Below are 23582 nucleotides of genomic sequence, written 5' to 3'. Positions count from 1 at the left end.
CATGCTGTTGGGGAAAAGAGTGGAAGGAAGTTCCTGTTATGCCATAAATTACATCCTTGTACTAAAAAGGAAATTACTTTCTGGTCATTCCATCTGTCAGTCCTCTTCCTCTCTGAGGAAAGCTATTCCCTTTTCTCTTTTTTTTTTATTTTCTCACTGTCTGTTGTGGGCATCAGCCTCGTGACTAGTACATCGGTATACCCGAGCTCTGGCACCTCATGATGAAGGGAGGAGAGTGGAAAGGGGTGATCTGAGAACTGAATCAAATGTGTCGGTGCAAAAGTCCAGCACTTGCTGCAACAGGGGAAGGTCCTGGTGCCTGCCACAAGAAGGGTAAGTGGAGATGGAGGTTGGAAAGCAGAGCGTGCTAACACAGGGCAGCAAAGGCTGGACCATCCTCTAGGAGAAGCATTACTAGGTGCCCCATCTGTACTCTGAGATGAGTACACTGGCATCTACATTTCTCCCATGGCAGGTGGGTATAGGAGAGCTAGAACTTTTTTTAAATATTCAGATGTTTACATCTTTTTTCTGGAAGTCAACGTTAGCTTTTACAGGGCTAGCAATAAACATGTTTTACAAAACCCCAAATTTGCTCTTCAACATAGAACAGTAACGTGAAAAGCCTGCTATTTTGCTGTCAGCAAAAATCAATGCCGACCTTCAAAGGAACAAGTAGTAGCCTTGTTGTTAGGTGACGATCTACGGCAAGCCAAGCTTTCTAGAGAGAGAAACGAGCTTTTGTTGGACCAAATAACACAGTTAGACAAGCTTTTGGGCTCGCAAATCTCCAGAGCAGGTCAGACATGAGCATGGTCTCGGGTAGCCAAAAGCACGTCGTTTCCCTCAATTACATCGTTTAGTCTAACTAACGCTGTTACCTCTCCCTCATCAACCTGCTCGAGGACCGCCGGGGTGGGAGCGCTGCCCCGCGGGTCGCTTCAGCCGGGACTGGAGGGCACTGCTCTCTCACCCCGCCACCCCACCGCGGGCCGATCGGTCCCCCACCGCTGCCGCCGCCCCCTCACCGGCCGGTGCCCCGCCGGCGGCTTGGCCCGGGAGGGGAGAAGGGCAGGGCGCTCTCCCTCCCACCCGCCCTGCCGCCGCAGTCGCCGCTGTGGTGAATAGCTGGTGCATAATCCCAGGGCGCCGGTTTCCAGCGCGCTCTCTTCCCGGGAAGGCAGCGCGGAGCCCAGCCCGGCTTTCTCACACCGCCGCATCGCCCCGCCGCCCCTTCCCGTGTCGGCGCTCGCACTCCTCCCCCGCCCGCAGCGCCTGTCGGCGTCGTCGCCTCCCGGAGGCCGACCCGTCGCCGGCTGTGACAGGGGCTCCAAGCCCCTCTTCGCCTCGCCGCCCCTTCCCCTTCCCCTCTCCTGCCCGCCCCCGGGCCCTCCTCCCGTCACTGATTCGGCGCCGGAGCCCTGGGTGCCCGAGCCCCCCTCCCCAGCCCCGGCCCCCGCCGCCACCGCGGCTCCCGAGCTGTCAGTGCGCAGGCAGCGCCGCGGCCCCGCGCACAGCCCCGCGCCGCCAACGGCCGCCAACCGCCGCCAACCGCCGCCGCGGAGCCGCCACCGCGGGGCGGCAGCAGGTACCGTTCCGGGGGAGCCGCTGCTGGCGGGGTCGGGCTGCACCTGAAGGGGAAGGGATGGGGATTGGGATCACCCGGCCGGACAGGGGCTTTAGGAGGAGGGCCTGTGGGGAGGCCGTCGGTACGGAGCGGTGCCCGGGTGGCGGCAGAGGGGCCGTCGAGGCTCTCACGGCGGATGCCGTGGTTCTTGCGAAGGCGGACGCTCGGGACACGCTGCGGTGTCCGAGCCCGTGGCCCCCGGGAGCGGCGGGCAGGGCGCGGACGGCCGCCCGGGCTGGCTGCGCTCCCTCTCCAACCCCGCTGAGAGGCTGGACAATAGCGGGAAATGCCTGAGTTCCACCCCCCACCCACCCCCCATCCACCTCTTTTATTTCTAATATTGAATGGGTAGAGTTTATGTGGGAAAGGGTACGAAATTTTGTTCCTGCTTAGCATGGAGCCGAGGTCGAAGAACCTCCCAGGGGCTAGCCATGGGGAAGGGTATCCTGGAATATTCCCACAGGGGCAGTTTCCCAGGTAGGAAATAGCATTAATGTTGCACGGATCTCTACTTTAGTTTCCCGGGGGAACTGATTCCCAAGGGTTCTCCCAAGAGTAGCATATGCGACTGATTCTGTAACGTACAGTTTTCTCTCAGGCAATTTAGCTTAATCCTTCTCTGTGTACTTGGCAATCCCACGGTCATCTCCTCAACCCACTCCCTAAAGCTTCCAGGGAAGTGGGTCAGCATCTCCAAATGATGTTTGTATCAGACACTTGGCGAGTTTCTGCACTGCTGGCTGACTAGAAGGCAGCATTGTGACCCTTCAGTTTATGCACATACTGAATGAGACATGCTTCAATTATTCATTCTGATGCTATTGCAACCTTCTGCAGTTTCTCTTCTCCAGAGACATGATGTGTAACAAGACTTTGAAATACTTTGCCAATGAGGCTGCGGTCCTATCTAGGCATATGGCAGCTGTTTGCTTGTCTAGCTATTCTTAAGGGTTAATTTAAACCAGTAAAAGGTATGTCAAGGAAGAATAACAATTCCCAGTAGGGCAGCATTACCCTGTACATTCCTTCTGTTCTCCTCTAAAAAGCCATAATAAAGCTGAGACTTGAGTGCTGAATGGTTAGTGGACTAGGCTCTACAAATGAGTTTCATATTTTCTGCCTGGAAGAAGCAAAGCCTTCAAAGTACATTTAATCTCCATAATGGAGAACCTATGGCTTCAACATGGAATTGATTGAAATCTGATAATTTGGCAGTGTGGTAGATATTTTCTGTTTTGTAGATGAAGAAACAGGTGCAGAAATGAAATATGTTGGAACCGAACCTTGGAATCCCATTTGTTGTTATTTATGTTTTACTAGCGTGATCATCTGTCCATTGTGCTGTGCTCTCCAGAAAGTGCTCATTGATAAACTGAGAACCATTCATATTTTCGAATTACAGGAGGCTGGGTGGACCCACAATGGCAGGAGCTATACTTGTGGAAATATAGGATAATTATACTGTGACCTGTAGTCAAATAGGTGTATAATAGCTCTTATATTCTCCACTTTAATAATAGACATATTTCCAAACAGCAGCAAGACCGATTGTTGATCCTCAGTTCTTGGAATACTCACTCTTGTATCAAATATAATCTAGATGAACACAGCCACACAAAGAAATACTGTGTGTCTAAGGTGTATAGAGCCAAGATAGTTGGAACCTTCTATGCATAGCACCCAATAATATGAAGACCAAAAGAAAAAGAAGCCAGTGCTAATGCAAAGTGAACATGCAGTGAGCCTCCAAGTGATCACTGTCATTCTGTCAAAATTTCCACATTCTTATGGTTAGTTATAGGCAGAGAGCATTGAAATGAACTAATCTTATAGTGACAGTAGATTTCCAAGGTGAGAGTACCTCTGAGAATATCATATTCTCAGCTGAGAAACGTATCCCACCAAGAGATACTCATCTCTACATTGACTCTAAAGCATGAGAAGCAAGCAAAAAATAGGGCTTAAAAATGCTGAAGTCTTGGGCTTTGTTACCAGCATCTGAGGTCAGATGACAGAATTTGGTGGGGTTTACTCCTGAACTCTTCCCTTCACCCATCCTTTTAACTGCTCAAAGTATGAAGTGTGCGTTCTACTCCAAGGTGCACAGTTAAGGAAAATGATGTTCCACTTGCCTTAGAATTACATCTTACTGACTAGTCTGTAGGGGTGGGGATCTTTGTACTGTCTTGGAAGACACACTAAGGCTTGGAAATTTGATAGTTTGTCATCCATTATTTGAAAGAATCTACCTGACTGACTCCGATTTTCAGCCAGTAGAGATTAAAAGCTTCAGCTCTTATGTCTTGATTGACACACAGAAATTTAGTATAGATCCCATTGCCCAGCAGATCCAAGCTGAAGTGAAGTCAGGACTTTTTGTTTTTCTTTCAGCTTTCCTTTACCTTTTTCTTTGCCCCTATCCCAGGAAAGGAAATTTGTCTGATGCTCCAATGAGATAAGCCAGTAATACACAACTGCTGTGCTGCTGGCTCTCTTGTCAGTCCCTTGTCTCTCCGAGTGCTTTCGTGTCCCTGCAAAGCCTCGCTCTAGTTGCATACTTCCTTCAGACAGGTTAGAGAACAAAGGAGGAATTCCTGCTGCATCTAATCAAAGGTCTGAGGTTTCCAACAGAGGTAACACAGCTAGAATCAGGAGATGATCACAGAGCAAGCACTAAGTGGCTACTCCAGAGGCTAATAATTGATTACTAGGGCCCCACTGGGAAACAGTACAAATTCATAAAGTCCTATTTCTCCCTCTTCACCCTCCAGCTGGTTAATTCGTCCCATGCATGTTTTCTGCTGTGCCAGGGCCCAAGCCACCATGCCAGGAAAACCATCCATATTGGGTTAAGGAATCTGGGGAGACTATGGAAGTGGTTACTGGAGTGAGAGCCAGAGCTAGATGAGAGAGTCAAGCTACTATTGTCAGGAGGAATACAGATCATCTTTATTCATATGTACACAAAGGCTTACTATCTGTTAGTGCCTGCTTGTGACCACCACGGCTGGTGTTTGAGCTCTGAGGAAAGGACCCTGCAGTCCTTTGGTCAGGGGCAGATGCAAAGACAATGTTTAGTTCATTGAAATGAACTCACTGCCTCGGTGCATCCCTTCCAATCAGTGTGTGCTGCTGGTGTAACTACAGTGAATGTAATAAATGTTGACATTTCTAATATATCCCTAAGTCTATGAAGAAAGCTGGTCACATCTTTCCCTATCATTGTTTCAGTATTCCAGCAGATTCTAACAGAATTGGCTTTTGTTCATTTCACATATTAAAAGATTTTTTGTGGCATAAGAGTGAGAGATTTCATTTGGTTTTTTTTAAGTAAAAGTTGAGAATCTTGATTGTGGTTGTACATTAATTTTATATATTTGCTTTGGTGAAGTGCAGGGTATAACAGATGAAGGAGGCTATAAACTGGGTAAACATAATTTTCTGAACAGGACGATCTTCTTTAAATAATCTCAGAAGATTCGGAGCTCATTATCTGTGTGCTTTTAGTCTCTGCCAGTCCTTCAGAGAGGCCAGAAGCTGCTTAAAACTGATATGATAGCTGTGTTGGTGTGTCCTGGATCTGCTTTTGTTCAGTGTTTTCTTAGATGACCTGGATAGTAATATAAAGAGTGGGTGTATCACATTTGCCAGGGACATAAATCTGTGAGACTTGAAATATGATGGAGGGAAAGATTACATTTAGAAATTATTCCAACAAATTGGAAGAACTGCTAGGAAAAGAACTAGATGAAATTCGGTAGGGATAAATGCAAGGTGCTGCAATAAGGCAGGAATAATCAACTGCATAAGCACAAGAGAGAAGCAAATGATTAGGTTGCAACTCTGCAGAAAACAATCTGAGTGTTATGATAGATCACAAGCTGAACATGAGTCAATGTCATGCTGTTGTAAATGAAGGCAAACATCTTGCTACGATATATAAAAGACATATAACCTGGCAGACATGCGAAGCAATCCTCCTGCTCTGTTCAGCATTGCTAAAGCCTCAGCTTGGAGGCTCTGTGAAGTTTTGGTTATCACACTTTGAGACAGGTGCAATTCAATTGGAGAGAGTCCAGACGAGGGTAGCAGGACTCATTAGAGGTCTGAAAAACGTGACCTGCAAAATTATTTGAAAGAACAAATTATTTAGCCCAAAGACCAGAAAGCTGGCAGGGGAATATTACAGTCTTCAGACACAAAATTTAGGAGGGAATGATCTTTTCTTTGGCCTCATGGTGGATGGAGCAGAAAGAAAGAAGTAGCAGAAAGAAAGATTGTTTTAGACTGCAGGAATAATTTTCTAGGACCTAAGATAATAAACACTGTTCAATATTTGGTCGGGAGAGTTGTGGAGGCTCCGTTATTTTAAGAACAAGTTAGACAATTATCTGTGAAGAATGAAATTGTGCTAGTGATCCTATAATGGAAAAGTACCTTGGACTACTTGACATCTTAAGTTGTCTTCTAGGCCATTCTTCTATCATTTTATGAAGGCAACATGGCCATTTCATGTAGATGAAATAAAAGCTGTCTACTGGCCCTGTTCTGATGTTTGTCCGATATCCAAGGATAGCACAGCACCAAAAACACAGTGCAGCTCTTTCTGAAAAGAACCTGAAAGAAAAGTAAGAGCTTACTAGAAGTCAGTTAGAAGAGGTCTCTCTTTTTGGAGAAGACATAGGGAACACGACATTCTGATTTCCCTGGAGCAGATGCTTGACCGACTGTATGGATACTGAAAACAATGATATGGAAGAAGAAAAATGAATGAGGATTAGCAGTTAGCAAAATGATCTGAACTGAAAATACAAACTCTTCTAGTATTTTACTCTTTGAGTGAAAGACCGTAGTCCAAAAATGCTTTTGTAGAGATGAAATAAAATAATGGAATTCAGAATAGGAATAAAATAAAACATAGTTCTACAATTTATGGTTTTAGGCATTTCTCCAGCAAGAGAAAGTCTAGGTCCTCTAGTATTCATGATTTAACATATATTGTTTAATGTAAATGGAACAGACAGTCCCCTGTGCATGGTGAAAAAATGCTGGATCTCTGTGAGGAGACAGGTAGAAAGAAATAAGAGAGCAATGATCATCACTTTCGGATGCTGCAGTGGTGAGGTGCACATAAGAGCCTGAAAAGAACACGTTTTGCGTCCAACCAAAGAAATTTTTAATCCTCTGAAGGGAGAAGGATTTTTCTCTCTCCCCAGGCTTTAGACCTTTCCACTCAGACAAAAAGGAAAGCTCTTAGAGTTAAAGACATACTGGGAGGAGTTTTTTAGACACTGAAAGTGTTTTTTAGACCAACCAAGCAATAGGGATTTTTTTCTATGAAAACAGATGCTCTCTGGGACTGAAAGGCTGCAAAGCAACTGCTGGAAAGAATCTGTGTTGAATGAACAAGACAAGGAGAAAATTAAGAATTAGGCTGTGCTTTTTGGAAGGCTGTTTTCATGGAGCTGTTGCTCAGTGAAATGTAGCATATTAGCATTATAATCTGGTGTCATTTCAACACTTTTACACTGGAATTATCCATAAACTGATGGAAATCCTCATATTTTGATTTACTCTGGGACATGCAAGCATAAACTGTGATACTCTATAAGCTCTGATTGCTTTTCCCCCTGCTCCCATCTTCTATTGCTGCCTGAACACTTTGGAAAAAATAATGATTTGCTTAGAAAGCCAGTCACTTGATGCCCTAGATATTTCAAAGTAAATTCATATCCCTTCCAGCCAAGGACTTGCATTGCTTTGCCTGAGTTTATTTCATCGCTCCTTCTATCCTTCCCTTTGCTTTCTTTACTTCTGTGGTGGGTTGACCCTGGCCGGACGCCGGGTACCCACCAAGGCTGCTCTATCACTCCCCCTCCTCAGCTGGACAGAGGAGAGAAAATATAATAAAAAGCTTGTGGATTGAGATAAGGACTGGGAGAGATCACTTACCAATTACCATCACAGACAAAACAGCCTCAACTTAGAAAAAATTTGTCTGTTTTGTTACCAAGAAAACAGAGTAGAGCAATGAGAAATAAAACCAAACCTTAAAACATCTCCTACCACCCTTCCCTTCTTCCCAGGCTCAACTTTACTCCCAAATTTTCTACCTACTCCCCCACAGCTGCACAAGGGGACAGGAAATGGGGGTTGGGGTCAGTTCATCACATGTTGTCTCTGCTGCTCCTTCCTCCTCAGGGGGAGGACTCCTCACACTCTTCTCCTGCTCCAGCAACTTCTCCAACATGAGTCCTTCCTATGGGCTGCAGTTCTTCACAAACTACTCCAGCGTGGGTCCCTTCCATGGGGTACAGACATCCAGGAGCAGACTGCTCCAGCGTGGGTGCCCCACGGGATCACAAGTCCTGCCAGCAAACCTGCTGCGGTGTGGGCTCCTCTCTCCACGGGGCCACAGGTCCTGCCAGGAACCTGCTCGAGCGCAGGCTTCCCACAGGGTCACGGCCTCCTTCAGGTGCCTCCACCTGCTCCGGCGTGGGGTCCTCCATGGGCTGCAGGTGGATATCTGCTCCTCATCATCCTCCATGGGCTGCAGGGGGACAGCCTGCCTCACCATGGTCTTCTCCACAGGCTGCAGGGGAATCTCTGCTCCGGTGCCTGGAGCACCTCCTCCCCTTCCTTCTTCATTGACCTTGGTGGCTGCAAAGTTTTTCACATCATCTCACTCTAGCTGCAAAAGCCCCCATTGGGGTTTTTTTTCCCTTCTTAACTCCGTTATCCCAGAGGCACTACAGCCGTTGCTGATTGGCTCGGCCTTGGCCAGCGGCGGGTCTGTCTTGAAGCCGACTGGCATTGGCTCTATCGAACCTAGGGGAAAGTTCTAGCAGCTTCTCACAGAAGCCACCCCTGTAGCCCACCCCACTACCAAAACTTTGCCATGCAAACCCAGAGCAACTTCTCATATGAGTATATGAAACCCAGTCTTTATTTGTGAGACAGAAAGGATATTCAAAAGAAGTCTTACTGTGACCCGATGCTAAAGGAGGTTCAGCTTGGGAACAAGGTGGTTCTGGAAGGAGATAAAGCAAAGGATAGCTAATGTAAAAAGTCTTTTTACTAGTAGGGGTAGGCAATAAGGTGGAGGGATTGTTCTCTGTGAAACTTGGGAGGAAATCTGAGGCAGGCTGGGCCGAAAACCACTGAACATGCTGGAGGGCATTCTGCAGATGGTAATCTCCTGTTGGAAGCTGTTAATAATTGTCTTGAAAAGGAAAGGTGTTAGAGGTAGCTAGAAGGAAGGTAGGGGACTGAAATAATTTGAGTAGAGGGAGCATTGGCTTGAAATATGAACCGAATGTGAACATTTGGTTTCAGGGTGCCTGGCTGAAATTTCTCAGTGTGGTTGCGAGGAAATTGTGTAGGCTATTGCAAATGGCACTTCTGTCAGTATGAGCTGCATATTTAATGCAATGTAATGATATCCAAGCCTGCTTTAAATAAAGTGTCTGCATAGCAGTGTTCAGAGCAGCCATATCCTTCATGTCAATTCATTTTTCTTTCCTTTTATATAATGTCCAGTTAGGTTCTAAAAGTTATGTAAAACCCACCAGTGGGTTGCTGCAGCCTTTATTTCAGTATTTTAGCAAAATTCTTTTCCTATAAGCAAAAATCAGAGGCAGCAGCTTCAAGCTGTCAAAGGCGATTTTGCCTAGGAGGAAACTGGCTGGTCACGCAGATGAGCCTGGAATCTGTGAACACTTGACAAGCTCTGAGCGCTTTCTCACTGTGAATGAGGAACTGATGAGTGAACAGCAGTGTCCAGCAGTGCTTTTTGATGGTAATGCCAAAGCCTTTTACCAGCAGCTTCCCAGTGCATATGGAGTTTTACAGAAATAGTCACATAAGCATTTCTACTGCTGTTATGAGGGGACTGGCATTTTTTAAATACTGGAAACAACATAAAGCCAGAAAGCAGATATGGAAAAACTTTGTAAAGCTATGTGTGCATTGAGAAGATTGTTCAGCAGTTCCCTGTCCCTCCAGCTAGGGTGGTAGACTCTGTCAGATTGTCACAGAAAAATCCAAGTTCAAAAGCACAACTGTGAAAACTTGACTTGTACAGGGTTTAAGGGAGGAACTTCATAGCTCCCTGTTGAAGAAGATTATGAGGTGAGTAAATCCACAGACCGAAATATACGTAGACTTTAAAAAGTGGAAGCAGAAACTGGGGTTTTCCTGAAAATACCAGCTATGAATTCACAGCCTTGGGGTGTGTCGTTTGCATCAGCTATAGCCTTCTGAGAAACAGTTGTTAGTAAAATGGCTACAAAATTGGAAGGGCCCTAGCTGTCTATAGGCATTCCTCAGAGAGGTCTCATTATGAGGGATTTGGCAAGAAAGCCCACTGGAAATGGGGAATTGCATGTTGCTGATTGTGAAGGGTCAGTATTAACAAACATGAGAATGACTAACTTTGCTAACTTATTTTGCTACTTTTAACTGTGTATGTAGACATAACAGAAAGAAAGAACGCTACTAGGCCTAGAATTTGATAAACATGATTCATGCAAAGCAACTGATACTGAAGAGCACTATGTGTATTGCAGAATTTCACTGTTAATCAAGAACATCTGTACCACCCAGGGGAAGTCTGGGTCTCAAGAGATTGGCAAAAATGGGGGTAGTCACGTGCAATGATTATTCTTTTAATGCTTGTTTCTTGATCTGTCTACCAATTCACTAGGTATGAAAGCAACAGGATTGCCATGTCAGACAATTAGAGAACAGGACCAGAAAAAAGACTTATTAGCATATGTGGGCTTTGATTGTGTGTTGGGTTTTGTGTGGCAAGGTTTTGGTAGCGGGAGGGGCTACAGGGGTGGCTTCTGTGAGAAGCTGCTAGAAGCTTCCCCTGTGTCTGATGGAGCCAATGCCAGCCGGCTCCAAGATGGATCCGCCCCTGGCCAAGGCCAAGCCAATCAGCGCCTCTGTGATAACATATTTAAGAAGGAAAACAAAGGAGTTAAAAAAAGTTTTTGCAACCAGAGAGAGGAGCGAGAAGATGTAAGAAACTCTGCAGACACTAAGGTCAGTGAGGAAGGAGGGGGAGGAGGTGCTCCAGACACCAGAGCAAAGATCCCCCTGCAGCCCGTGGTGAAAACCATGGTGAGGCAGGCTGTCCCCTGCAGCCCATGGAGGAAGGATGAGGGGGTGTAGAGATTCTACCTGCAGCCCGTGGAGGACCCCACGCTGGAGCAGGTGGAGGCACCTGAAGGAGGCTGTGGCCCATGGGAAGCCCACGCTGGAGCAAGTCCGGGCCGGACCGGTAGACCCGTGAAGAGGGGAGCCCACGCCAGGGCAGGTTTGCTGGCAGGACGTGTGACCCTGTGGGAGGGACCCAACGCTGGAGCAGTCTGCTCCTGAAGGTCTGCACCCTGTGGGAGAGACCCTACGCTGGAGCAGTCTGCTCCTGAAGGTCTGCACCCTGTGGGAGAGACTACGCTGGAGCGGTTTGTGAAGGACTGTAGCCCGTGGGAGAGACTCCATGTTGGAGCAGGGGAATGTTGAGAGGAGTCCTCCCCCTGAGGACAAAGAAGTGGCAGAGACAATGTGTGCTGAACTGACCGCAACCCCCATTCCCTGCCCCCTTGTGCCGCTGAGGGGGGAGGAGGTTGAAGCCGGGAGTGAAGTTGAGCCCGAGAAGATGGGAGGGGTGGGGGGAGGTGTTTTAAGACTTGATTGTATTTTCTCATTGCTCTACCCTGTTTTACCTAGTAATAAATTAGATGAATCTCCTCTCTACATTCAGTCTGTTTTGCTCCTGACGGTAATTAGTGAGTGATCCCCCCCTGTCCTTATCTCGACCCAAGCCTTTTGTTAGACTTCTCCTCTCCCATCCCGCTGGGGGAGGGGTGAGTGAGCGGCCGCGTGGCACCCAGCTACCGGCTGGGCCTAAACCACGACAGATTGACACGTCCCTTTCCCCAGAGTTTGGCAGAGGAGAGTTTTCATTCTGGAACACTACTGGCCTCTGCTTTGGTACCGAGCACATGATGGTTGTTTCTTCTCAATTCTCCAGTTCCAGGCCTGTGTCCTGACCTAGCAGGAGGAGGAGCAGAAAGGAAGATGCCAGAGCAGAGGTGGAAGACATACAGATCTTAATGCCTTTGATCACCTTCTTTACTAAACTAGAGCTCAGTGAATTTCCAAATTGAGATGTTGCAGCATGTTGGCAGTGAAGAGCAGCACTGCAGTGCAATTCAGTGTTCTCCGAGTATCTTCACAGTAATGAAACAGCAGGGCATGAAAAGAAATGAAGGTGATTTTTTTTTTGGCTGAGTGGGATGGCAGATGTTAAAAGACAGCATGCTTTCCTGCCTTACCTGTCAAGACAAGAAAAAAACTCCCAAGGAAAGCAGCATTCCTGTAGGCAAATGCCCTAGTACAGATAGTTTTTCAGATGGATTTTCAAAGCTTACTGTCAGAAAATACCAGTCAATACCATGTGACATTTTCTCAAAGTATGTTATAGCACAGCCCTTGATGGGTAAAAAGACCAAAGCAATTATGTTTCCATTGATAAAACATGGTGTTACAAGTTGATATATCAAGCAAAGGGAACTGAATCTCACCCATTCTGAAAGTTTTCTGTTAACTGCAGGTAATCAAGAGGGGGACCAGAGTTACCCAACTTGTGAACATCTTTGATTGCATTGCTAAATCAGCTCTTAGCAGTCAGTGAGCTCAGACATGACCAGGAAACAAAAATGTTTTTTGTTGTCATTGCATGTAATCCCAGCTGGCACTCAGCTACCTGTTAATTTCTTTAGGGGACGATTATTGGACTCCAAAGGCTCATCCTAACTTGTGATTTGATGATCAACCAGCAAGAACCAGCATATTCCCTCTTTTACCCAGGTGGGTGATGTGGCAGGTCTTAGAGCAATGACTGGAGGGCAGCATTCCAGTGAGTGGGGGAACGGGTTGGAAGCAACTACTGCAGGCAGAGTTCCAGGAAAAATGAGAATTATGTGACCACTCAAGTGAGAGAGAGAAAGAGAGAAGGTGTGGCTATGCAGCTAGAGGAGAAAGCAGACAAGAAAAATCTAAAAGTTGTTCCCTTTTTGGATTAGTTAAATTACAATCATATATTGGCTGATACAAGGTGCAGGAGCACAGACTCACAGAATGGAAATCGAGGACATAAAACCTTTACAGAGGACAATGAACAAACCATGAAAGTATACCACAGGTTCCAATATCTCTTATAATACCTCCATGATCTCGTGTACAACAGTCTTCGACAGGATTCCTGTAATGTATAGACAGTCAAAATTACTTTCCTATTTAGTGCCCCTTCATGAGTGGCAGGTTCCACAGGTTCCTATTAGTTCCTGGACAAATAAACCTACTATCAACAGTTGTTTTTATTCTTAATGAGAGAATGAGAGGAGAACATGAAAGGATCATCGCAAGATTTTTCCCAACTGATGGTGGTGTACCTGACAGGTCTGCTGGACAATGGGATGTGTGAATGAAAGTGGCAGTATGGAACAGGAAGGAAAGCCAATACAGCCTGTGTTTAACTGGAACACTTACTCTCATCCTGATGAAATTTCCTTTAATGTCTATAAGCATTTGTTATAACTGAGGATTGAAAGAAAATTGAAAAATAGAGCATCAACTCTGAGAACAGCACAGGAACCTCCTCATCTGATCTGCATGGTTGGAGGATGAAAACATTCAATCAGCTGCATTGAAGGAAACTGCTGCTTAGATGCATAGAGGAAAGTGTGGTTTAAAAAAATCAAACAATAACCACCTATACTTATGCCTCTGAACTGTTACTAGAAATTCGTTTGTTAACAGAAGGAGTGGGACTTGTCCCGAGAGCTGAACTTCCCTTCACTGGAAGGAGATGAGGTAGAAAACCTGAGCCATGGTACATAGCAATAAAAGAGAAAGAGTAAAGGGGTAAGAATCTGAGTTGATTCCAGAGTACTGATTCTAGTGTTGTTCTGCCCACCTAGTGTTTCCACTTCCACTCACAGCTCAGTTTACCCTATTGATTATTATGCAGAGATTTAAAAAAAAAAAAAAAAAAGTCCCTAACGATGTGAGCTACACCACCACTTCAGGAAAACCTAAAAAACAAGCTTGTGTGCAGTGGAGCTGTCTAAACAGCCTTTTTTTTCATTCTTTATCTGTAAAGTCCCCGTGCTTCATTAGTTCTTAGGGAAAATGTTCATCTTTTTCCTGCCCAAACTCTTACTAAAAGATAAAAATTACAAGAGTAGTATGTGATTCTGAACCCATCTGCATCTTCCTTAGTTTGCCAGTTTTGTCTCCAACCCACAAATGTCTTCTGCAGACACTTGTAAACTTTCTCCCTCATTGCCTCTTAAGAGAGGCTCTCATGGTCTGTGTAGCCGTTACCTTCCTCTTCACATTCTCCTTTAGCACTGCTGTGGTACTAATTGGATCTTGCATGTTGACTCCAGCTGGTCAGATGATGAAATGGAACTGTCTTATTTGCTGACTCCTTCATTTTAGCACCTTTAATCCTGCAGGGTTTGTTGGGGTTTTTTCCAGACTTTATAATAGCATAGTAAAAGTAAGATATTTTATGCTACATTTGCTTGTTATTACCCATGTCCCCTATCCTATGTCTTCTGGACTGTGAGCATCTTTTAAAAGGTGTTCTACAGAGTCCAGCAATGTGCAGTTCAGCAGGCTACCGGCTTCTTTGCAGACAACCATAGTTTAAATATCTTAAGCAAGGTGAGAAGTTTAAAATAAAATCATCCCCGTAACTAAGTCTTTTTCATTTTTAAATAATAATTTCCTATTTGTCTTTGGAATAGCCTGAATTGAGCTGCTTGTGCTCAGCATTCATCCTCATAAGGTGTCTCTCACTCCAGTAGGTCTGTTGCTGGGGCAGTCTGTCTGGCAGCATCCCGGTGCTTCATATGGTTTTACCTCCACAGCCAAAGCAAAAAAAAAAAAAAAAAAAAAAAAAAAAAGTCCTCCTGCTACATGGCTTCCAGCCCAGCCACCTGGAACAATGAAATTGCCCTCTAGTCCATTCTCTGAGGTCTTTGTGCCTTTCTCTCTCTTTACAGCTAACTTTTGCACTGGCCAGTCTGCCTTTTGGGGCCTTCCTCTCTTGCTGTCTTAACTGCGATCTTTATGGTATATGCTGCCAAAGTGTCAGTTACTCTTTCACCTATCAAAATACCTCCCAGTATTCCAGGCCAGACTGTCTCTGTTAATCCTTTATGTCAGTGGGATCTGCCTTCTGGTGCAGCAATCCGGTTCCTTCTAGAGAGATGGGATGCTTCAACAAACCTCATTCCACAGGCTCAGCATCTCTTGTGCACTCCAGGAGAAAGAAATGCACATATAAACCAGGCTAAGAAAGGAAATTAGGTTTGGGGGTGGGAAAAGAGATGGTTTAATTTTGTCATTACTGTAACTGGATCCATGCAAAAATTCCTGCTGTTGAAATGGTCGCAGTGTTTTATGTCTAAAGCTGGTAGTGTTAAATAAACACTGTACAGCAACAGAGTTCTGGCTTTCTCACGCTGTGTTTTCCAATCTTCTCTGGCCTATGCTTTCACAAAAAAAACCATTGATCACTGAACTCATTCCCAGCAATGGCGAGTTTTTTTCACTACTTACTGCTGGTGTGATTTCAATGATGGCTTATCAACAGTTTGTTTAACTGCATGTGCAGAACAACTTTATAGTATTCAACATTTTATGAACTGCGGTTTAAACTCAAATGGTCTAACAATGTTTTCTGTTTTTTCACCTCTGATCAGTGTTAGAGTATGTTTCTTTGCTTTACAGGTTTTAATCTTGTTTGCTTGAGAAGTGCATATGTGGTGGAAAGTTGGATTTGTGTAATTTGTTCATTTAGAAAAGGATGTAAAAAAATACATTAATTATGTATAATATAACATAATATAATAAAAAATTAAGGCATTAGTCTGTTAGAATAACTCCGTGCTCCCACCTAAGGTTTATTCAGCCATCGTCTCTACTAAAACACCACTTTCTCTGCGTAAATGAATATCTTTTTAAATATACATAGCAGCCGAAACAGAAGACACAGTGTGTCACCCTGGCACTTCAAACGTGTATAATAAATTTCCTTCAATGCTTCCTTGCTATAGGAAGAAAAATCTTAATGTCTGAATTATCGTGTTTCCGTTCTGATCAGTGAATATACATCATTTTATATATCATCATTTTAGCTTAAACGGAGTTGTTAGGGCTTCAGTTGAAATATAGTAGGTTTAATTAATATTCTGAAGTGCAGGCTAACATTAGAGGCTTATGCCAAAATACAGTCTCTCCATTTCCTTTTCCTGAGTATGGCTGGAGTTGAGGCACTTCAAAAGATTTTTTTGTCTATCCAGAGATCTTTGAGTACACAGAAGCTGGTTTATTATGTTAAAGCACTCTCTTGACTCAAGGAACCATTTAAAATTAAGTACTTTCTATATTAATGCCATACAGGTCTGTCATTCAAAGTGTGGCTTATAGTCTCCAAAAAGCATCCTGACTGCTTCAGACAATGTTTTACCTGTCAGGATTGTTCCAGAATTCAAAAAAAATGCATTCATCAAAAGCAGAGAAAGGCTGAAGCCATAAGTGAGTCCCTGATTTTGTCACACAGTACTCTTTATACAGATTTTGCTTTTGAGGATCTGCTACAATTAATTTCTCCTTGATGTTGGAAGAAGCGATGCATTTGCATCATTATCTGATGCTCTTAATCTGTATTGCATGAGTGGAACAGACAGTATGCGGTGTCTGGGGGAAAAAAATCTTGCTAACTATAGTCCAAGATGGCTGTTCATTACACAGGCTTTCACTGATTCACATAATTGAAACATTTGCAGCTGTCCTTAAATATTAGAGTGAGAGCTATGAAGAACAGGGCTTTGCTCTTGCAGCTTACAGGATTTTAAGAACTTTTGCTAACAGTTAATCCAACTGCACTGCTTCACTTTTGTTTCATATGTCATTCTTCAGTGATCTTCTGGGTAAAACTCCCACTGAAATTAAAGAACTCTTGCCTAAGGTAGGACTAGGGAATCTAGTTCATTAATATTTTGGAATAAAAAGAAAACCCTTGTGAGTTTTACAAGAAGATCTGGCCTGCAAGTCTAGAAATGGGGTGACCTTTCTATTATTGAAAGTCCTTTTGTAAATCCATGGATTTCAATAGAAGAGTAAAGTTAATTGTCTTTCCAGTGGTGGATTGATTCTGTTCCAGGACAGAAAAATCACCTCCAGCAAGCACAAAGCTATTAAAGTTTCCTGGATTGTGCAAATGGTGAATTCCACCTCTTTCTTTGGAAAAAAAAAAAAAAAAAAAGATTTGCAACTCCTGTTCTGTTATGTGAGTCACTACTATTTTAGCCCTTTCTTTTCAGGTCATTAATTTAATGTCAGTGCCTTTGAGAACGGTTTAGCTCCATCATGTGTTTTGTGCCTCCTATTCCAAAATTAGTTTCTTGACTTCTTCCCTGTGGGCTGCTGTCCCTGTTGGTACTGCCTAGTGCAAAGGCAGTAGCATACCTTGTTTATCCCTTGGGTCTGCTTAGCTTCATGGCATCCTTCTGTGGTGTTACCACAGTAAGGAATGGCAGGGCCCTGATTCATATGTAAATGTTAATGAGAATAACGTAGCTGCTATGTATGACACATGCATGGCCCATGCTGAAGACCCACTTTTCAACTTTTACTGGAAAAGCAACAGAGCATTTTGGAAGCTTTATCTTTCAGACTTCCTATGCTAATACTCAAGTCCAAGAGTTGTCGTGAGTTGTCTCTGTTTATGACAGCTCTGTAGCTAGCTGAGTCTTCCTAATGATTGGGAAATTATTCTTAGACTGGTTTAGTGTGAGAGGCAGTTATTAGATGCTTTCTAAATTATTTTAAAAAGATAAAGAACCTAAATAGCCCTGAAAGTGGTGAGTGGGAGCTGTCAAGGAAAAAACTTGCTAATGGAAACACAGCATAATTCAATGCCTTATTTAAATGGCTTGCCAGTAAGTTATTGGGAAGAGCTGATAAAATAAGGGACTGCAGCAGCAGAGTCCTTGCAACTGTAACTGAGTGATCCAAACTTTAATAAGTGACCTTATTACAGAGAAGTTAACTTTGGGACAGAAACAAGGATAGTGGTCATTCGAAGGAACATAAGGTCAGATTCACTACAGAGTTTATTAAACTGTTTTGTCTTTTTGTGTTTTTTGGGCCAGCAGCGACGTGCTTGCAGTATATTCCCTGACTGCCGGATCTGCTGAGCGAGCTCTGGAGCACAGGCAGCACTTTAGAAGCAGGCTGGTTACTGTGGCTAAAAACACACATGCCAAACCCTTCCCTGTCATTTCTTGTCTCAAGAGCATGCAGCCATGTCACAGTCATCCTGCAGCCACACCATGGTGGTCATTGGAGTAACAATGGATGAGTATAAACCAGAACCATCTAATAGCCCTTATAAGTTTGCCTTTAGGGCTTGGTTTTCTAAGCTGGAAGCTGAAATGAGCCTGCCGTGCTAGATGTAGCGCTCTGCACTCTGCAAAAATAATACTGCTGAACTGGAGGCTGAACTCACAGTGTGACAGTTTGGGATTTAGTTCTGGGTGGGATGTTAGGACCTGTTAGTATTGTTTAAATGGCAGCAGCGGCCAAACGCTGTACAGACATGGGAAGAGAGAGTCTTTGCCCTGAGGAGCTCACAAACTAATGCCAAAGTGAGGAAAAATAAAGACAGCATGGAAGCAGATGCATGGCAATTAGCTATGGCTTAATAGTTCCATTGAAAATGCTTTGTTAAATTAATTTGCTGGATGAAAGATGGTCTGTCTGTCAGACCTGCCATTAGCTGGTTAGTTCCATGTAAGTGTCATGGCTAGTGTTAGTAGCAAGTGAAGTTTCAGCTGTGAGAAGTCAGTAGTTATGGGAATCAGTTATAGAATCAGGAATCATGACTTAGGAGATCTGTAGTCCAACTTCTGCTGAAAGCAGGGCAATACTGAATGAAGACCAGGTTGCTCACAGCTTAATCCAGTCCGGTCTTGAAAACTTCCAAGGACTGAGATTTCAAAATCTCTCTGGGCAAACTGTTCCATTCTTCATTGCCCTCATCATGAAATTATTTTGCTTATGTCCAGTCTGAACCTTCCCCTTTGGATTTTATGACCATTGTCTCTTATTCTCCCACCATGCACATCAGCAAAGAACCTCGCTCTGCCATCTCAGTAACTTCTTCATAGGTACAGGAAGGCTACTACTAGATCCCCCCAAAGCTCTCTCTTCTCCAGGCTAAACAAGCCCACTTCCTTCAGCTCTCCTCACAGGGTGGGTGCTCCAGACCTCAGCCATCTTGGCTGCCCTCTTCTGGAGTCTCTCAAGTGCCAACTAAAGGGGAATAATCACTGCCTGTGGTTACTGGCTACATTCTGCTGATGCACCCCAGTGTGCTGTAAGCCTTCATTACTTGCAGGACATAGCACTAACTAAGGTATAAATTATTGTTCTCCAGGACTCCTAGATCCTTTTCCGTAGCACTGCTCCCCAGCCAGTTAGTCACCAGCCTGTACCAACACGCAGGGTTAGTCCATCCCATGTACAGGAATTTGCATTCATCCTTGCTGAATTTCCTTTCAGTCCATTCCTCCAGCCTGTCTCGGTCCCTCTGAAGAGCAGCTGTGCCTCCACGTGAATTGGTAAACCCTCTCTTTTCATGTCATCTGCAGTCTTGATGAGTGGACATTCTGTCTCCTTCTCCAGGTCATTGATAAAAAATATTAAAGAGGACATTTGAAATTAAATATTAAACACTAGCCCTTGAGCCTTACAACACAGCCAGTTTTTCACCCATCTAGTAGTCCACTTATCTAGGTTGTAATATCACAACCTGGATACAGGAATGCTCTGGGATACTGTAACAAAAGCCTTGCTAAAAGGTAGGTGACATCGACTGGTCTCTTCTCACAAGAAGGCAATCAGTTTGGTTAGACATGATCTACCCTCAATTGATCAACTCATGCTAAATGTCATGTCCTTTGCCTAGAAATGTGTTCCAAGAACACCCCATGATTTTCCCAGGCACCAAAGTGAGGGTCTAACTGGACGACCAGCCTGTAGTTCCTCAGGTTGTCTCACCTGTCCCTTCTGAAGATGAGTGCCTTTCTCCAGTCACCAGGGACCTCTGATCTCCATGACCTTTCAAAGATGATAGACAGTGGCCTCAATGTGACATCAGTCAGCTCTCTCAACACCCTTCAGTGCAGCCCATGGGGTCCCATGGATGTGTTCAGGAGAAGCAGGTTGTCAGGAAAAACATTCTGAATTTAGGGACATGAAGGAAAATACTGAGAAGTTTGTGAGAGAAGTGAGTTAATGTAAAATTAGGACATGGATGGATACTTCTTTTTGTCTTTGCTTGTGTGTCACTTTCAGGTAATTAAGTGAGAATCTAATTCATTCTTGGGTTCATATCTATTAGAACTGCATTTCAGATTTCAGTTTTATTCTCAAATATGAAAGAGCAGGGACTGTAGGTCAAGCTGAATTTCTGTTGATGAGTGATTCTAGGTATCAGATCTTGCCAAAACAGGGTCCCATTGCCACCTCACAGTCTATGTGGATTCCGTCTGCTTTACTTCTATTACTAGGCCACCCCAGTTGATTCAAATATTTACCCCTTTATCCTTTTTAATTCAGGATTTGTCTTCACTCCTCCCCCCAATGAGTAGCATGTTTTGCTCCTGTTCTGCTGGTCTGTGAATTCATTGTTTGCAGGCTGGCAAGGCACCAGTTCTGGGGTGACAGATGGGGCAGACTGCAAACCAGGCAGTTGCCTCCCAGCCTGAATGATATTTTAATAAGCACAGAGAGGTGACAGAGAGAGAAGCTTCTCACTGGAATGACTGGCAGTTTTGTTTTCAGCCTGAAAGCACTAATAGATGATTTTTGGCCTCAGTCCCAAAAAAAAAAAATCACAGAAACTAGAAGCAGAAAATCCCATTAGCTCCTAACTTATCCCTCTTTTTAAGGGTCAAAGAAGTTTTTTCTCACTGGTCTGTTATCCAGACAGGGAGTTGTTTCCCTGTTTTCGGTATTTCAGTTCTCTCTCAGGGATTCTATACTTTGGGAGACCTGCCTTTTATTTATCCTTTGTTTTCATTCTTTTTTCTTCATTTCATTAATTTTCTCCATTGCCTTCCTTCCTTCCTTCCTTCCTTCCTTCCTTCCTTCCTTCCTTCCTTCCTTCCTTCCTTCCTTCCTTCCCTAAACAGCCTCCTCCTTCTAGTTTCTTTACACTCTTCACAGATTCATGGTGAAGTCTGTCTGAATAATGGGGTCTACCGACATACTTGGCTTCCAGCTTCCATATCCCGTGAAACAGCTAGCACAGCGCTAGGGAATGGCATCTGCATGGGAATCTCTAGAACTTATGTCCTCTTCTCCCTGCCCTTCAGCTGTATCTCAGTTGTATAATACAGGGTCTGTGTAGGGCTTTGTTTCATTCTTGGTCTTATGAATAAAAGCACTACAAAAGGGAGCTCTGGCAAAGTCCCAGCAAGCTCTGAGATCCCTCTGCATTGTGAGCAACACAGTGATTTGCAGACAAGCTGTAGGATAGCCAGACTTTCAAAGGAGAAGATTATTTTACTTCCTAGGAGTACAGGGAAAAAAGATCCAGCTCTCGTTAGGAAAATATCAAAATGGTGCTGGGATCTGAACTGAGGGATGGTCCCGTACACGGATCAGAGAATGCGCTGGAAATATCTCAATATTTGGACATAGGTCTTCACATCTATTTAACAAGATTCAGGTCTGAGTTTCAACTGGAGTATGAGCTGGAAATTAATGGGATTCCTGCTAAAATATGCTTCTTTTTCCTTTCAGATACAATGATGACACTGAAGGTTCAGATCCTGTTTGGCTTCCTTTGCTGCATGACTTTTCTGCCTACAGATGGCTTCCCAGCAGACACCAGTACCGAATTTCGCTCTGCTTTCTCTGTGGCCAGAACCAGCAGCATGGAAGGGAGCTCTGAGATGGTCATTACCTTTGACAAAGTGTATGTGAACATTGGCAATGACTTTGATCCCAAGACCGGGTTGTTCCGCTGTCGGATCCCTGGAGCTTACTACTTCTCCTTCACTGTTGGGAAATACCCAAAGAAAAATTTGTCTGTCATGCTGATGAGAAACAAGAATGAGGTGCAAGTGATTGTGTATGATGAACATCACCGCAAGGAACGGAAGGTAGCCAGCCAGAGTGCCATGCTGCAGCTTGACTACGGTGACACAGTTTGGCTGCGTTTACACGGAGATCCCAAGTATGCTCTTTACAGCAATGTGGGCCCCTATACAACTTTCAATGGCTACCTAATCTATCCAGACACTTCTGCCTTCTTCCAGAATGCTCTTAGCTCACAAGAGCTGGGGCCACACCATCACAGTATTCAGCAACTTCCCGGAGAGCAGAATGAAGCTTCACAGCGACAAGTGTTATCTGACCAACCAAACAGGGAACAAGACCCTCGCTCTGCATTTTCTGTTGCCCGCTCACAAAGTCTCCTGGGCACAGATGACAAGCAAACCCAGCATGAGCCAATAACATTTGACACAGAGTTTGTGAACATTGGAAAAGATTTCAATTCCTCCACTGGCATCTTCTCATGCCGTATACCTGGTGCATACTATTTCTCCTTCACCATTGGCAAAATGCCCTTTAAGACTATGTCGGTGAAACTTATGAAGAATCACAATGAGGTGCAGGCCATGATCTATGACGACAACCACTCCAAGAGGCGGGAGATGCAGAGCCAGAGTATCATGTTGCCTCTGCAATATGGGGACACCGTTTGGCTATACAGTCATCAGCACGATGGCTATGGTGCCTACAGCAACCATGGCAAGTACATCACCTTCACGGGCTTCCTGATCTATTCAGAGGCTCAGCCAAAGCGGCTTCCAGGTGCCAGTTCACCCCAAGGGTCAAATAATTAAATGTAGATGTGAAAGGAGCATTAGAAAGCCAAGGTGCCATGAACTTGGGTATAGCTCCTCTTCGAATATCATCCTCTACTTTGAGCATGCTATCATGTGTCCAGTGCTTTCCTTACGCTGCACGCTTGTGCCCTGCCTGCAGGACCACCGCTGTGTCTGCTGTTCATCCATAGAAAGGTCTTTACAGGTTATATGTATGTGTCCTGTGTTGGTGTTTGATTTAAGCATAAAGCATGAGGTAGTTTTGGGGCAGGGGTGGGCCAGTGTAGTGAGATGCTGGGGATCAGAGAACTACTGTAATGTTGCTGCAGATGCCCAGCATCCAGAACACAAAGGGTGTGGTGACTTTCCTTGCATATCTGGGGAGGGAATAAATGTAATGAAAATGAATGTAATAAAAATACAAAAGACGTGAAATTTTGTCAGATTTGAATTTATTGTTACCTGTGAGACCTGTGTGCTTGTCACTGCCTGAGGTACCAGTTCAGGAGAGAAAGAAGCATGGTGATCGTACGAGCTGCCCATCTGTCTGTGCACACTCCTTTTACCATTCATGTGTGTGAAGTGTTGGTGCCTCTTATGATTTTATTGCAATTTTCACAATATTTGGTGCTTTTCTTAATCTGACGTTGATGAAATCAAGAAGCTTCCATTTAATGAAAATAATACATTTAGAAACACACAAAAAAAGTAGGCTTCTAGCCCTTGTAGTAAAGGATGAGGGCTCAAATCTATGAATGAACCATCTTCTGAAAGCTCAGAAGCAAGATAAGTAAGAAGAATAGAAAATGTATTTTTAAATCTCTTAATAATTGGGTCAGGAGCAGGCTCATAATGTATAAATGTGAGTAGTATCATGTCATGCAATGGCAGTGCTGACGCAGGAACATTATGTTGTCCAGAAATGAGCTCCTTGAATACAAGGGTATGGCTAACGTGCCGTATGCTGT

At 44.3% G+C, this 23582-nt stretch overlaps 1 protein-coding gene across 2 annotated transcripts; it reads left to right on the top strand.

Moving 5' to 3' along the window:
• Positions 1 to 1166: 1166 nt before the first annotated feature.
• LOC129200236 (complement C1q tumor necrosis factor-related protein 4-like) lies at positions 1167 to 23049 on the top strand. 2 transcript variants are annotated; one of them, XM_054811571.1, is made up of 3 exons: positions 1167 to 1588; positions 12418 to 12505; positions 21524 to 23049. In XM_054811571.1, the coding sequence occupies exons 2-3, from the start codon at positions 12463 to 12465 to the stop codon at positions 22630 to 22632; spliced, it is 1152 nt and encodes a 383-aa protein (XP_054667546.1). In that variant the 5' UTR covers positions 1167 to 1588; positions 12418 to 12462; the 3' UTR covers positions 22633 to 23049. The 2 variants fall into 2 exon arrangements, with proteins under 2 accessions (XP_054667546.1, XP_054667548.1); XM_054811573.1 differs by lacking the exon at positions 12418 to 12505 and having other exon boundaries at positions 1168 to 1588.
• The last annotated feature ends 533 nt before the right edge of the window (positions 23050 to 23582 follow it).

This window comes from Grus americana, unplaced genomic scaffold, assembly GCF_028858705.1.
Source record: "Grus americana isolate bGruAme1 unplaced genomic scaffold, bGruAme1.mat H_2, whole genome shotgun sequence".
NCBI lineage: Eukaryota > Metazoa > Chordata > Aves > Gruiformes > Gruidae > Grus > Grus americana.
Note: the sequence above shows the minus strand (reverse complement) of the source record. Positions and strands in the feature narration are given on the sequence as shown.

Excerpts from the sequence above, each read along its gene's own strand:
- LOC129200236 (XM_054811571.1), top strand. The coding sequence starts at position 12,463 with ATGATCAACCAGCAAGAACCAGCATATTCCCTCTTTTACCCAG. Across the intron at positions 12,506-21,523 it reads ATATTCCCTCTTTTACCCAG|ATACAATGATGACACTGAAG; the intron begins GTGGGTGATGTG and ends TTTTCCTTTCAG.